Source organism: Hyla sarda, chromosome 1 (genome assembly GCF_029499605.1).
Source record: "Hyla sarda isolate aHylSar1 chromosome 1, aHylSar1.hap1, whole genome shotgun sequence".
NCBI lineage: Eukaryota > Metazoa > Chordata > Amphibia > Anura > Hylidae > Hyla > Hyla sarda.
The window spans coordinates 307,670,455-307,687,305 of NC_079189.1; the positions used below are offsets into that span (position 1 = coordinate 307,670,455).

A 16,851-nucleotide genomic window follows, 5' to 3' on the forward strand; every position below is an offset into this window, starting at 1 on the left:
TTCACTGCCCACTTAAGCAAGGCGTGTGTTCTGCTTCCACAACATATGTGTCCAATCCCACCCGCTCCCACTAACATGTGTGTCCAATCCCGCCCACTCCCACTAACATGTGTGTCCAATCTCGCCTGCTACTGCTAACATGTGCGTCCAATCTCGCCTGCTACCACTAACATGACCCCACAATCCCCCCGTGCCATTTTCACTCAAATTTCACATAAGGAATTATAACACTGCTAGAATTCGAGTGCTACCATGTCCCTGACACACTGAAACACATGACAACAAATTGCTGACACTGGGATCAATGTCTTGATTTCAGCTCTAGTTTAGTGCTGTGTTCTGTGAAAGCTGAGGAAGCAAAGTCAAACTATGCGGAACTAACAATTCTTTGTGTTATTGAGTTCTTCACAAAGAAGCGATGCACTGTTTTGAAGCCATGACCAAAAAATTTTTTGTTATCGTAGTTGTAGGGGAAAAATATTATCTGTGATGTTCCTGAATTAGTTACACATTTTATTTTTAAATCTATATGTGTATATATATATAACTCAATGCTCAATGGGGGAGATTTATCAAAAACTGTCCAGAGGAAACATTGCTGAATTGCCCATAGCAACCAATCAGATCACTTCTTTCATTTTGCAGAGGCCTTGTTAAAAAAGCGATCTGATTGGTTGCTATGGCCAACTGGGCAACTTTTCCTCTGGACAGGTTTTGATAAATCTTCCACATTGTGTGTGTGTGTGTGTTCCAGCATCACTTCCAAACATGAAACTTGGCACACATGTTGCTTATATGTCAACAACAAACATAGGATAGGTGATTTAACCCTTAGTCACCCCCATTTGCGAGAGTTTTATTTAAAGTACCATACAAGTCAATGGGATATATATGTTACTGCGTAACTTCACAACGGCTGGAGGTATTTCGATAATACTTGGTCACATGTTACTTATATGTCCACTAAAAATATAGGATAGTTAATTTAACCTACCATCATTTGCGAGGGTCAGGGTATTTGTTTAAAAAACTATGCAAATCTATGAACAAAACATTAGGATTTTTTAATACCCCCTAAAGGCTTACGATGCCCTCCCTGAGTCTAAGGGTTTCCTTATATTATGAATACCACCAGCCCCCCCCCCTCCATTTTTAAGATATGAGGGTTTTAGGAATTATATGGTTTCACTGATAGTAATAGGGGTTACAAAAACCCTCATTTCTTAGGAATGAGGAGGCAAATTCATAAAATAAGAACCCCTCTAAACTTTCATGGGGCATTAAAAGGTCATAATATTTGGGGAGACCACAGGTCCTGTTTAAGTCCCCAAAACTGCTGACAAGGTAGAGAAGTCAAAAACCTTCTCAAAAAGTTCTAGTCATGCAGGTTGACAGAAAAAAAACATAGCACCCTGGGGGGCACAGCTGTCACAAGTGCCCAGGAGGTAGATCCTTTTTAACTACCAAAGCTGTGTGCACTGAGTGCTTCCCTAGCCCCTCCTCTCAGCTCTAGTGGTCTCCTGATTGGATTATAAGGCTGTCACTCAAAGTTGAGAGGAGGGGTCATGGAAGCACTCAGTGCACAGAGTTATGGCCATTATTCGTGAAGTGAACACCAGAGAACTTACATACAGCTGAAGATATTTTAATAATACTTGGTCACATGTTACTTATATGTCAAATAAAAATATATAATGGTTAAATTAAAGGGGTAGGTACTCCTCTGGCCAGCCTTCCGGCTGCATTCAGATCATTTAGTACCGAACGCTGTGCGCGCGCTGTGGGGGACGACCATGCCCCCTCATGCCATCACCCCACGCCCCCTCAATGCAAGTCTATGGAAGGGGGCTTGGCAGTAGTCACGCCCCCTCCCATAGACTTGTATTGAGGGGGCATGGCTTCCCTGCACAAGGTTGCATGGCCGACCCCTGCAGCGCAGGCACAGCGTTTGGAACTAAATGTTCCGAACGCAGCCGAAAGGCTTGCCGGTGGAGTACCCCTTTAACCCTAACCTACCCCCATATGTGAAGGATGGGGTTTTTGTTTCAAGTCCCATGCAAGTATATAGGACTTCTGGTACCTTCCTCCACAAGCTCTGCTCTGCATCTCCTGGTAAATGTCAGTCCTGCTGGCAAGCCACACCCTCCCCGCCTTCCATGCCCTATCTTGCAAAGATATGCCCACCCTCTAAGCCACACCCCTTTTATTTTCAGCTACAATATCTTCATCACAACTCAGCCCCACCTGAGGACGGGATATGAGGATTAGAAATAAGGATTAAATAGGAGGACAGGATATGGGAATGGGATATGAGGACAAGATATGAGGTCAGAATATGAGGGGATTTGGGGTCAGGATATGAGGATTAGAAATGAGCATTAGATATGGGACGGGATATGTGTTCAGGATTTAAGGACAGGATATGAGGACAAAAGCTTCCTCCTTTGTTGCTTTTCCTCCCCCACAAGGATAAGGTAGGAAAAACCAGGCAGCATCGGGTACTCAGCTAGTGATCTATATTTATCAATTTCTATCTAACTAGTGGAAGGAGAACCTGGATGAAAGAAACAGGGAGAATTACCATATATTTCAGAACTTTATTCCCCTGTTACCCCTAAAACTCCTTTCTGATCCTAACTGGCGATCAAACTGGATCAGCTTTTAGTCAGAAATTCTATAAATGTATTTACACATCTACACTACACTAGAGTCTGCCTGTTAGTTGAACATCTCAGCTATCTCTCATGATGCCTCTGCAGGCCCTGACCATATTCAGGTATAAGATCCTGAGATTCATATTCAGACATAAATTATAACCACACAAATGCCTTGTTTTAGCTAAAGATCACTCTTGTTTGCATAGTACCTGCAATAGTCCAAACCAGGGTTGGCCATTTATTATTTTTGCATATACAACAGCCTGTAGTGTATACCCTACAGTGTGTAGTCTGAAAATTAAACTTCCCTGCTATTTTTCAGCTTAACCCCTTAAGGGCACAACCCATTTTGGCCTTGAGGATGAAGGAAATTTTCATGTTTGGGTTTTCATTTTTTCCTTCTTTCTAAGAGCAATAACTCTTTTATTATTCCATCCACAGAGCCATATGCTGTATGCTCCAGAGAACATTGTGTAGTTCTTTCCAGTCTGACTACAGTTCTCTCTACTGACACCTCTGTCTGTGTCAGGAACTGTCCAGAGCAGGAGAGGTTTGCTATTGGGATTTGCTCCTACTCTGACAGTTCCAAACATGGATAGAGGTGTCATCAGAGAGCACTGTGGTCAGACTGGAAACAGTTAAACCACTTCCTCTGGATCACACAGCAGCTGATAAGTACTTAAAAGGATAATGTTTACAAATAAAAATAAGTTATAAATCTGTATAACTTTCTGGCATTAGTGCATTTGAAACCATTTTTTCCCCTACCAGAGTACCCTTTTAATACCTAAACTTACATGCTGTGGTATACCCATAGTTTTTCAATAGCCTTACTAGGTCAAAAGTATAGCTCTGTTTGTCCACTGTATAATTTTCTGCAATTATTTTGTGGTATAGAAAAGTGTTACACACCACGCTTTTCTGTACCACAAAAAATTATATACAAACAGTTTGTGTTCCCATAGAAGTATATTAATGATGTATGGTGTGGTATTGGTCAAATGCGTACGGCTGATTTCTTTTTTGCTGGCTTTACTTATTAACAATAACAATAATTTAAATGGATGCAATCATGCAAATTTCATCAAATACTCTTTTTTTTCCCCCTAATCCACCTTACCCTTTACCGAACAAATTCAGTTTAAACAATTCACCCTGACATACAAAGCCAACCGCAACCTGTCCTCTCAATACTTCTCTGATCTGATCTTCCAATACCACCCATCACTTAATCTCTTATCCTTTTAAGACCTCCGCCTGTGCTCTCCCTCATCCTCACCTCACAAACCCATTTCCAAGATTTCTCCCATACTTCCCCCATACACTGAAACTCCCTACCCTGACACATCCGTCTCTCACTAATCATCAAGACCTTCAAAACCCATATAACCTTCAATGACCCTGCTGCCACTGCATTGGGATTGGCTATTTCTTTAACCTCTCATAGATGACCAGTTGTCCCCCTCACCTACTGTTCCCTACCCTCCCAATGTAGATTGCAAGCCCCTACAGGCAAGGGCGTCTTTTCCTCTATATCAGTCTGCCAGTTACTCTTTATCACATTTACTGTACTTGCATTTGTGTCATGAATGTAAGACTGCTTTCACACTATAAAAATTAATCCATTCAACGGCCGTTAAACAATCCCATTAAAGTCTATGGGATTTTTTGATTATCCATTATGACCCGTTATAGTCCGTCATGAATAACGGCCGTTAGTTGTGACGGAAGACATAACGGCACATGCACTAATTTTTCTTCCGTCACAAGAAACGGGTAAAATGACGGCCGTTATTTTTAACATTGAAGTCTATGGCTGACGGATGAGCCTTTATGTAATCCATTTAGCCTTTATGTCATCGACCCAGTTTATAATATCCATTATTACTTCTGAGCATGCTCAGAAGAGGTGACCTCAGCAGACTCCTGCAGTGCTGAGGGACTACTACTACTCCCATCATGGAACAGACTTGTTTCCATGATGGGAGTAGTAATTCCCCGGCTGCAGGAGTCTGCAGACAGCTGGGGAGGCTACATTAGTGTTTGTACTACTACTCCCATCGTGATGGTTCCATGATGAGGGTTGTAGTACATGGGCTGAGGGATTGATCGCACTGGGTTTCACTTCTGAGACCCAATGCGATCCTAAGTTATTAAGCAGGGGAGCGGGCGGCAAGCTCGCGCAACCCTGCGATGAATCAGTGTGTTTTAACTTTCATTTTTTAATCCCCCGCGGGGATCACTGAATGGCCGGTGCTGAGGAGCCATTCTGGGCTCTCAGCGGGAGATTTAAAAATGAACATTGGGAGTAGCAGGGGCCATATCTATATTAAAAGCGCTGTGGGGGGCAAGATATATAGCGCTGAGGGGGGGCAGACATATAACCTATATATCTAGCCCCCCAGCAGCGCATTAGATATGACCCCCGCTGGCGCATTAATAAATATATACCCCCTCCTGCGCATTTATAAATATACCCCCGCCAGCGCATTAAAAAATATACCCCCCACCGGCGCGTTAACAAATATATACCCCCCGCAAGGCATGTATATGTTCCCTCGCAGCGCAGCGCTTCTATATACCTATGCCACTGCAGCGCTATATGTGAAAAGCATTCTATCAGCAGCATCGGCCGCCCGATGCTGCTGATAAAAATTATTTTCATACAGAACGCTGCAGCGGCATATGTATATAGAATCGCTGTGGGGGGCAGATAATGCTATATGTCTGCCCCCCCCCCCAGTGCTTCTATATACATATAACCCTGCCGCCATATGAATGAAAAGTATATCTATTAGCAGTGCATAGTGCCGGCTGCCGTATTTCTATTAGCTGCGCTGTGAGGGTACATATACACGCGCTGTGGGGGGGGGGTATATATTTATTAATGCGCCGGCAGGGGGTATATATTTAATGCACCTGCGGGGGTATATATTTTTTAATGCGCCAGCGAGGGGTATATATTTAATGCGCCAGCGGGGGGTATATATTTAATGCGCTGGTGGGGGATATATATTTAATGCGCTGCGGGGTATATATTGCGCTGGCGGGGGTCATATCTAATGTGCTGCTGGTGGGCTAGATATATAGGCTATATGTCTGCCCCCCCTGCGCCGCTATATATCTTGCCCCCACAGCGCTTTTAATATACATATGGCCCCTGCTACTCACAATGTTCATTTTTAAATCTCCCTCTGAGAGCCTTGGTTGGCTCCTCGGTACTGACCATTCAGGGCTCCCTACGGGGATTCAAAAATGAAAGTTAAAACACACTGATACATCGCAGGGTTGCAGAGCTTGCCGCCCCCTCCCCTGCTTAATAACTTCAGATCGCATCGGGTCTCAGAAGTGAAACCCAGTGCGATCAATCCCTCAGCCCCTGTTATACAACCCCCATCATGGAACAGACTCTGTTCCATGATGGGGGTAGTAGTACAAACACTAATGTAGCCTCCCCAGCTGTCTGCAGACTCCCGCAGCCGGGGAATTACTACTCCCATCATGGAAACAAGTGTGTTCAATGATGGGAGTAGTAGTAGTCCCAGCTGTGAGAGTCTGTAGGCAGTGGTGTTCGGCCATACCTGAGGGATAACGGGTCTTAATGGATGAATATTTATTCAGCTGTTAGCACCCGTTATTTCATCCATTATTAACCGTCCGTTTTTACACAGAAAACAGATGTTTGATAACGGATGAATGCTCATAGTGTGAAAGCAGCCTAAACCTTTATCAAATGTACAGCCCCCTTGAACTAAATTGGTGGTGGTATGGTACATACATTTGTGGAATACGTCAGATGTGTGTGGTACAGATTTCAACGTACCCTTAGCTTTAGATCTACCAGAAGTGAATTGGCTAGAGAAGAATTGCAGATAATGTAGCTTTCTGTTTTTATTTTTTACGATTCTCTACTAAGCAGCTCTGAATGACTATATGTATGCCTGTATATTGTACTTGCCCCAAATGAATGTACATCTGTGGACATTTCTGTGAATGTTTTGCATATATATCTACATATACAGAATAGTCTTGTATGCACTTTATTTTCACTTTCTCAGACCAGCCGTGACCTATGCTGCGTGGTCTTTGCACTCTTCAATGTTGTTTGGGCTACTCTGTTTCTAGAAGGTTGGAAACGGAAAGGAGCAGAGCTTGCCTACAAGTGGGGGACTTTAGATACCCCTGCAGAATTCATTGAGGAGCCACGACCGCAGTTCAGGGTAAGTGTAATTGTTTCCCTCATTATGAGAATATAGTAGATTTCTTTGGTGTCAGGACATTAGTTAGTTAAAGAAGAAATCTCGTTTATAGAAATGAATCCCCTATCCTAAGGGTCGGGGATAAGTGTCAGATCGCTGGGAGTCCAACCGCTGGGACCCCCCACAATCTCACATATTGCACCACTGCTCTCTGCATGAAGAGAGCAGTTTGGACCACAGCACGATGTTGCAACCGACCTGCCCCCTCCATGCAGTGCTATGGCAGACCCTGAAATTGCAGAGTGCAGTGCTCTGGCTCTCCCAAAGAGCTGCATGGTGGGGGCATGTCTGCCATAGCTTCATGCTGTGGTCGACACGCCGCATTCAGGAGAAGAGCCTTAGGATAGGGGATACGTTTTTATAAACGGGAGTTCTCCTTTAATAATATCAGTAATGTAAATAATGTGTTGTATACAGCTCATATGCTGTTTTTATTTGGTGGAAATGGCTTATTTTGTTGATAATTTCCAATAGGGTGTGAAAAGAATTAGTCCTGTGACCAACTGTGAGGAGTTTTACTATCCACCATGGAAACGGCTCCTATTCCAGTCCTGTGTCAGCCTGCCTGTCTGCATGTCCTGTCTCTGCTTCGTCTTCATTGTGATGCTTGCTTGCTTTGAGCTGCAGGTAAGTGAGCCATTCATCACGTCATAGGAACTCTGTCATGCCTTAGGGGTGACATTTAACTTTAATAAAAACTGTTTGCTTTACTATAGCTATAGATGTGAGTGCATGTGCAAACATTTTAGTCTGTCAAGAGTGTACATGCCCTCTACAACATACTGGCTACCTAGATTTATTGCTCTACTGTAGAGATCGGAGTGCCACAAGTGCTGGGCCTTCAGGGAGCTGTATTTCACAGGTGGAATTGAGGGACTCTACACTCCTTTAATTTTATTGGGGAAAAGGCTGGTGACAAATGTAACATCTTGGTTGGGTGAGATTTAAGCAATTCTAGTCACTGTTTTTACTTTTTATTGTTTTTAATTTTCTTTTTTATATCAAGAATAATTGTAGAGATTAGATACACTTTTATGGCATACTGGTTGAGAATATAGTTATGCAGTTATAAACACACAAAGGTTGTAAAATAATAAAACCTAAGGCTCCTTTTACACAGGCAGACAACTGTATCATATGAACACTGTTATTATTATTATTCCCATTTATTGGGAGACCACAGCCGCACAAATGGTTGTCGGATCGTTCTTGCAGCTTTTTACTTCCATTATTGAGGGCAGCACACCCCCTGGTTACATATAGGTATGTGCTGCAGAAGTTAAATTCTCCATTTCTTATGTGATAGAGCAGATGTGCAAACACATCAGATCTGTTATAAAGAGTCTTTATAGAAAGACAAGCGCACCCTGTTCTATCCTTAACAGGCCAAGCTGTTTGATCCAAAGGGGGTGATTGTAGTCAATGTTGGGTCATGGAAGAAAACATTCTTTACTGAACACACAAAAGCAGGGAGATTCCTGAATCAACAAGATGATTCTGCCACTTCTTTTCAGTATAACTATAAAGATCTTGAATGTTTCAAAGAGGACCTGTGGCCAACCCAAAAATATTGCAATTCTACTGTGATTAAATAGCTTAGGGTGTCCTGATCACACACTTTGTTACAGTTTTTTAATACGTCCTTCCATTCCAGAGATATGGTAGTTAATCATTTTTCTGACAATTTAGGGAATTGGCCAGCTGGGCATGAACTCAATTTTAAAAATGACAGTATCAGGTGATGGGGGGTTGTGAATGTTGTACACTGAGGGGCATGTCTGTCTAATATATGCCCCTTGACAGTATAATCCTGTCCATCACCTGATATTAACTCCCATTATTAAAATTAAGTTCACGCCCATCTGACTATTCCCTTGTCAGACGAAATATAAAGTTACATATCTCAGGAACTGAAGGATGCTATCAAAACTTTGTGATCCGGTCACCCTAAGCTATTTTAGTGATAATACGATCTAATTTTTGGGGGGTTGGCTACAGGTCTTCTTTAAAGCTCTTTAAATGTTTTTGCCATTGCTACCTTTTGCAGAGTACTCTAAAAACTGACTTTTCTTCCTGTTCTTTTGTAGGAGTTCGTCCTCAGTATCAAAGAGCTCCCAAGGCTTGTGCGCTTCTTTCCCAAGATCCTTTTGGCTGTTATAGTTAGTTCCTGTGATGAGGTGTACAGAAAGATTGCATACTGGTTAAATGATATGGGTATATGTCATTACTGTCCTTGTTACTACCGCATATTACTTTTCTCATTTTTATAGTATTTCTTTAGTTTTTTCCTACTTATAATACTTACTTGTTTTCTTCACCTGCTTCATATTGAACTGACACTTCCCTCTGTATTCAGTTGTACCTGTCAGCTGTGAGTATAGGTAGACAGGGACCATCTGCCTCTGCGGGAAACAAAGGTCTGTCAAGTCAGATTTTCTGTCAGATGCTTTGTTTTCCTTAGAGATACAATGCATCCGGAAAGTCTTCAGACCCTTTCACTTTTTCACAGTTTGTTATGTTATCGTCTTGTAAAATAAATACAAAATAAAGTTTTTAAAATGAAGAGCTGAAATATTGTATAGACATAAGTTTTCAGAACCTTCACTCCGTACTTGGTGAAAGCACCTTTGGCAGCGATCACTGCCTTCAGTCATCTTGGGTATGATGGTACAAGATTTGCATACCTGGATTTGAGGATTTTCTGGATTTCTTCTCTGCAGATCCTCGCAAGCTCTCTCCGATTGAATGGGGACCATATGTGGACAGCCAGTTTCATATCTCTCCAGAGGACTCTGGCTGGGCCACACTCAGTTGTCCCTAAACCAATCCTGTGTTGTCTTGGCTGTTTGTTTAAGGTCATTGAGGGAGATTTATCAAAATCTGTGCAGAGGAAAAGTTGACCAATTGCCATTAGCAACCAATCAGACTTCTTCCTTCAATTTTAAAAAGATCTCTAAAAAATAAAAGAAGCTTGTCCTCTACACAGGTTTTGATAAATCTCCCCCATTGTGCTGTTGGAAGGTAAAACTTTGTTCCAGAGCACTCTGGATCAGGTTTTCATTAAGAATATCTCTCTGCTTTGCTCTATTCAGCTTACCCTCAACCCTGACCAGTCTCACTATCCCATCTATTAAAAAACACTGCCAGATCATGATGCTTCCACCTCCATACTTAAATGTAGTTCCTGGTTTCCTCAAGAAATTACGCTTAAGATTGAGGCCAAACAAATGTAATATTGGTTTCATTAGACCAGTTAGAGTTTTCAACAGTCTGAGAGTCTTTAAGTGCTTTTTTTTTTAAACTACAGGGGGTTTTTATGCATATTTTACTAAGGAGATGGCATCTTTCTGGCCACTCTGGCATATAGCCCTGATTGGTAAGGTGCTGCGGTAATGGTTGACCTTCTGAAAGTTTCTTCTCTGTGCACACCATTGGGTTCTTGGTCACCTCCCTTACCAAAGCCCTTCTCCTCCAATTATGTAGTTTGGTATGTTGGCCAGCTTGAGTGTGCGTTTACGTGTTGATAAAACGCAGCGGGTTAACTGCTGTTGAAAATTAGCTGCAAGTTTTGTTATGATTCACTTCAATAGGTCCAAGGAAAATAGTCAATAGTGGCAGATTTGCCGGTTGCCGGTGGACCCTTTGATGTAAATAATAGTAAAACATTTGATCTGCTATGCATTGTCAGCTGTGAGGCCTTATATAGACGGGGTGTGTCTTTCCAAATCCTGTCCAATCAACTAAATTTACTACAGGTGACTCCAATTAAGGTGTCAAAACATCTCGGAGATGAGCAAAATAAATGGGAGGAGCCAGAGCTAAATTTCAGAAAACGGTCTGAATACTGAATATGTTTTTTATTTTTATTTTTTATTAAATTTACAATAAATTCAGTTTTTACATTTCATCATGGGTTATTGAGTGCAGGTTGATGGGGGGGGGGACTAAAAGGCAGCAACACAAAAAAAAATGTGAAAGGGTGTGAAAACTCTCTGAATGCATTGTAAGTGCTAGAAAGTGTATGTCAGCCACTTAGCTTTCTTTCTGTATATGTATGATTGCTGAACTGATATTCTGGTTGATAGCCCTAACTCCCCCTAGTTTTAACCCCTAGGATGGCCAGCTTTATTTTTTTTTTTCTATGCTGTCTGACCACATACAGTCATGGCCGTAAATGTTGGCACCCCTGAAATTTTTCTAGAAAATTAAGTATTTCTCACAGAAAAGGATTGCAGTAACTCATGTTTTGCTATACACATGTTTATTCCCTTTGTGTGTATTGGAGCTAAACCAAAAAAGGGAGGAAAAAAAGCAAATTGGAAATAATGTCACACCAAACTCCAAAAATGGGCTTGACAAAATTATTGGCACCCTTTCAAAATTGTGGAAAAATAAGATTGTTTCAAGCATGTGATGCTCCTTTATACTCACCTGGGGCAAGTAACAGGTGTGGGCAATATAAAAATCACATCTGAAAGCAGAAAAAAAGGAGAGACGTTCACTTAGTCTTTGCATTGTGTGTCTGTGTGTGCCACACTAAGCATGGACAACAGAAAGAGGAGAAGAGAACTGTCTAATGTCTTGAGAACCATAATTGTGGAAAAATATCAACAATCTCAAGGTTACAAGTCCATCTCCAGAGATCTAGATTTGCCTTTGTCCACAGTGCGCAACATTATCAAGAAGTGTGCAACCCATGGCACTGTAGCTAATCTCCCTGGGCATGGACGGAAGAGAAAAACTGATGAAAAGTGTCAACGCAGGATAGTCTGGATGGTGAATAAGCAGCCCCAAACAAGTTCCAAAGATATTCAAGCTGTCCTGCAGGCTCAGGAAGCATCATTGTCAGCACAAACTATCTGTCGACATTTAAATGAAATGAAACACTATGGCAGGAGACCAAGGAGGACCCCACTACTGACACAGAGACATAAAAAAGCAAGACTACATTTTGCGAAATTTGAACTTGAGTAAGCCAAAATCCTTCCGGGAAAACATCTTATGAACAGATTAGACCAAGATAAATCTGTTTTTGGTAAAGCACATCATTCTACTGTTTACCTAAAACAGAATGAGGCCTACAAAGAAAAGAACACAGTACCTACAGTGAAATATAGTGGAGGTTCAATGATGTTTTGGGGTTGTTTTGCTGCCTCTGGCACTGGGCGTCTTAAATGTGTGCAAGGCATCATGAAATCTGAGGATTGCCAATGGGTTTTGGGTCGCACTGTACAGCCCAGGGTCAGAAAGCTGGGTTTGCATCAGAGATCTTGGGTCTTCCAGCAGGACAATGACTCCAAACATACGTCAAAAAGCACCCAGAAATGGATGGCAACAAAGCGCTGGAGAGTTCTGAAGTGGCCTGCAATGAGTCCAGATCTAAATCCCATTGAACACCTGTGGAGAGATCTTAAAATTGCTGTTGGGAATATGGCGCCCTTCCAATAAGAGAGACCTGGAGCAGTTTGCAAAGGAAGAGTGGTCCAACATTCCGGCTGAGAGGTGTAAGAAGCTTCTTGATGGTTATAGGAAGCGACTGATTTCAGTTATTTTATTCCATAGGGTATGGAACCAAATATTAAGTTAAGGGTGCCAATAATTTTGTCCAGCCCATTTTTGGAGTTTGATGTGACATTATGTCCAGTTTGCTTTTTTCCCCTCCCTTTTTTGGTTTAGTCCCAATACACACAAAGGGAATAAACACGTGTATAGCAAAACATGTGTTACTGCTATCCTTTTCTGTGAGAAATACTTTGTTTTCTAGAAAAATTTCAGGGGTGCCAAATTTTACAGCCATGACTGTAATTCTACTGATCTTTATCTGCCTTCTTTTGTTTTCCATTCACTTTACAGAGAATTACCGTTTACAGAGTGCCTACGAAAAACATCTAATCATCAAAATTGTTTTAGTAAGTAATGTTCCAAATAGGTGGGTTGTCTCAAAGGTTAACATGTCAGAATCACAGGGATGCTTATCCCAAGTATAGTAATATAGGGAGACACAGAAGTAACATTAAAGGGGTTATCCAGGAATAGAAAAACTGAGCCACTTTCTTTCATAAACAGCTCCACGTCTGTCCCCAGGTTGTGTGGGGTATTACAACTTGGCTCCATTCACTTGAATGGAACTGAGCTTCAGAACCACACCCAACCTGGAGACAGAAAGGGAGCGTTTAAAAAAAAATTAGCTCTTTATTTCTATTCCTGGATAACCCCTTTAAGTGCCTATAATTTAGAAGCCCTGTTATAACACTTTCTGTGTTCTCTATGGTATAGAAGAGAGATTTAGGGGGTTGTCAAGAATAAATAGCAGGATCTGTCCATGGACTTTTTACGTTATTAAAGTTTACGCTCAGTCACTAGTATTGGGGAAAAGGAAAGAAGATTATTTTTCTACAGATTAGACCTTTTTATTATAACATAGTACAAGCTGTTTTTTCTTTTCTCTCTCTTTTTAGTTCCAGTTTGTAAATTCCTACCTAAGTCTTTTCTACATCGGTTTCTACCTCAAGGACATGGAGCGACTTAAGGAGGTGAGTGTGAGCACCCATTTCTGGCTGTACCTTTTTGCCTTTGCATTTATAGTTGGTACAATGTTGGACATATAATGACATGTGAACCATTGCTTCTTAACATTATTCTAAAAAGGCTGTATTACCACTGAGCCATGTGCACTAACACAACATGTTTTAACCGAGAAAACATGTTTAAGCTTTACTATGTAAATAAAGCCAAAATCCTTTGTATGGCGTTATTTATTTATTTATTTATATAGCGCCCACAGATTCTGCAGCGCTTACAATTATGAGGTACAAACAAAGACAAGTATCAGACATAATATTACACAATAACTATTCAAACAAGAGGTGTGGGGATATATTGAGGATATGTTGGGGGATATGTTGGGGATATGTTGAGGCCAATTAGAGACTGTTATAGGCCTGTCTGAAGAGATTTTTTTTAGGCCACGTTTGAAACTATGGATGTTGTTGTTGAGTCTGAGGGACTGAGGGATAGCATTCCAGAGAACCGGTGCAGCACGAGTGAAGTCTTGGAGACAGGAGTGAGAAGTTCGGATTATAGAAGATGTTAGTGTGAGGTCATTAGCAGATCGGAGAGAACGTGTAGGATGGTAGACAGAGATGAGAGAGGAGATGTAGGGAGGTGCAGCATTGTGGAGAGCTTTGTGTGTGAGACTGAGGATTTTTTAATGTATTCTGGACTGAATTGGTAACCAGTGTAGTGACTGGCACAGGGAGGAGGCATCGGTGTAGCGGCTGGAGAGGAGGATGAGTCTGGCTGCGGCATTAAGGATGGACTGGAGAGGAGAGAGTTTGGAGAAAGCAAAGCCTATTAGTAAAGAGTTACAGTAGTCGAGGCGGGAGTGAGAAGTTCGGATTATAGAAGATGTTAGTGTGAGATCATTAGCAGATCGGAGAGAACGTGTAGGATGGTAGACAGAGATGAGAGAGGAGATGTAGAGAGGTGCAGCATTGTGGAGAGCTTTGTGTGTGAGACTGAGGATTTTGTACTGTATTCTGGACTGAATTGGTAACCAGTGTAGTGACTGGCACAGGGAGGAGGCGTCGGTGTAGCGGCTGGAGAGGAAGATGAGTCTGGCTGCGGCATTAAGGATGGACTGGAGAGGAGAGAGTTTGGAGAAAGGAAGGCCTATTAGTACAGAGTTACAGTAGTCGAGGCGGGAGTGAATCAAAGCAATAATGAGAGTTTTAGCAGTTTCAGTAGTGAGAAACAGGCGGATTCTTGAAATGTTTTTGAGATGCAGGTGACAAGAACATGAAAGAGACTGAATATGGGGAGTGAAAGACAGGTCAGAGTCAAGTATAACTCCAAGACAGCGAGCCTGCTGCCAGGGAGTTATGGTAGTATCACATACCGAGATGGAAATGTCAGGGTTAGGTACAGTATCAGTTGATGGAGAAAAGACAAGAAGTTCTGTTTTAGAAAGATTTAGTTTCAGATATAAAGAGGACATGATGTCTGAGACGGCAGAGAGACAGTCACTGGTATTCTGTAGGAGTGCAGGGGTGATGTTGGCGGAGGAGGTATAGAGTTGGATGTCATCAGCGTAGAGGTGGTACTGGAAACCAAATCTACTGATTGTTTTTCCAACGGGGGATGTGTAGAGTGAAAAGAGTAGAGGACCCGGGACCGATCCCTGGGGAACCCCGACAGCAAGGGGAAGAGGAGAAGAAGTAGAGCCAGAAAACGAGACGCTAAAGAAGCGGCCAGAGAGCAGAGTCCTTGAGACCGATGGAGCGGAAACTACTGAGGAGGAGTTGGTGATCCACAGTGTCAAAAGCTGCAGACAGGTCCAAGAGAATCAGTAAAGAGAAATTGCCATTTGATTTGGCCGTCAGAAGATCGTTAGTGACTTTGGTTAGGGCCGTTTCTGTGGAGTGAAGGGAGCGGGAACCAGACTGTAAGGGGTCAAGGAGAGAGTTCTCGGAGAGATAGCGGATAAGGCGGGAATAGACCAAGCGTTCCAGGAGTTTGGAGATAAAGGGGAGATTTGAGACGGGTCGATAGTTGGCTGCACAGGACGGGTCCAAAGATGTTTTTTTCAATAGTGGGGTTATGATAGAGTGTTTGAAGGAGGAGGGAAAGACCCCAGAAGAGAGGGAGAAGTTAAAGATTTTAGTTAGGTGACAGCTGATAGCAGGAGAGAGAGACTGGATGAGGTGTGAAGGCATGGGGTCACTAGAGCAGGTAGTGGGGCGGGCGGAGGAGAGGAGCCTGGAAACCTCATCCACCGTTACGGGCTCAAAAACTGAGAGTGATGAAGAGGAGACGTGGCTGGGAATTGGATCAGAACTTTTAGGGGACTGGGAGAGGATTTCATCACGAATGTCATCGATTTTAGTTTTGAAGTATTTGGCCAGTTCTTCAGCACAGAGATCAGTGATTGGGGTCTGTACTTTAGACCGAAGGAGAGAGTTGAACTTGTCAAAAAGGCGTTTTGGGTTGTTAGACAGAGAGGATATGAGGGAGGTAAAATATGTTTGTTTGGCGAGATGAAGAGCGGAGTAATAGGATTTAACCCCTTAAGGACCGGAGGTTTTTCCGTTTTTGCATTTTCGTTTTTTGCTCCTTGCCTTTAAAAAATCATAACTCTTTCAAATTTACACCTAAAAATCCATATGATGGCTTATTTTTTGCGCCACCAATTCTACTTTGTAATGACGTCAGTCATTTTGCCCAAAAATCTATGGTGAAGCGGGAAAAAAAATCATTGTGCGACAAAATTGAAAAAAAACGCTGTTTTGTAAATTTTGGGGGCTTCCGTTTCTACGTAGTACATTTTTCGGTAAAAATGACACCTGATATGTATTCTGTAGGTCCATACGATTAAAATGATACCCTACTTTTATAGGTTTGATTTTGTCGGACTTCTGGAAAAAATCATAACTACATGCAGGAAAATTAATACGTTTAAAATTGTCATCTTCTGACCCCTATAACTTTTTTATTTTTTCGTGTATGGGGCGGTAGGGCTCATTTTTTGCGCCGTGATCTGAAGTTTTTAACGGTACCATTTTTGCATTGATAGGACTTATTGATCACTTTTTATTCATTTTTAAATTATATAAAAAGTGACCAAAAATGCACTATTTTGGACTTTGGAATTTTTTTGCGCGCACGCCATTGACCGAGCGGTTTAATTAATGATATATTTTTATAATTCGGACATTTCCGCATGCGGTGATACCACATATGTTTATTTTTATTTACACTGTGTTTTTTTTTTATTGGAAAAGGGGGGTGATTCAAACTTTTAATAGGGGAGGGGTTAAATGATCTTTATTCACTTTTTTTTTTCACTTTTTTTTTGCAGTGTTATAGCTCCCATAGGGACCTATAACACTGCACACACTGATCTTCTATGCTGATCACTGGTTTCTCATAAGAAACCA

At 41.9% G+C, this 16,851-nt stretch overlaps 1 protein-coding gene across 4 annotated transcripts in view; it reads left to right on the top strand.

The window, feature by feature from the left end:
- The window catches only part of ANO8 (anoctamin 8), a 110,030-nt gene that overhangs the window by 68,439 nt on the left and 24,740 nt on the right, over positions 1–16,851 (top strand). For all 4 annotated transcript variants that reach the window (XM_056518229.1, XM_056518228.1, XM_056518230.1 and 1 more), the window contains exons 8-12: positions 6,716–6,877; positions 7,391–7,543; positions 9,004–9,130; positions 12,770–12,825; positions 13,375–13,449. In XM_056518229.1, coding sequence (XP_056374204.1) covers positions 6,716–6,877; positions 7,391–7,543; positions 9,004–9,130; positions 12,770–12,825; positions 13,375–13,449 — 573 coding nt within the window. The remainder of the gene's footprint in view (positions 1–6,715; positions 6,878–7,390; positions 7,544–9,003; positions 9,131–12,769; positions 12,826–13,374; positions 13,450–16,851) is intronic.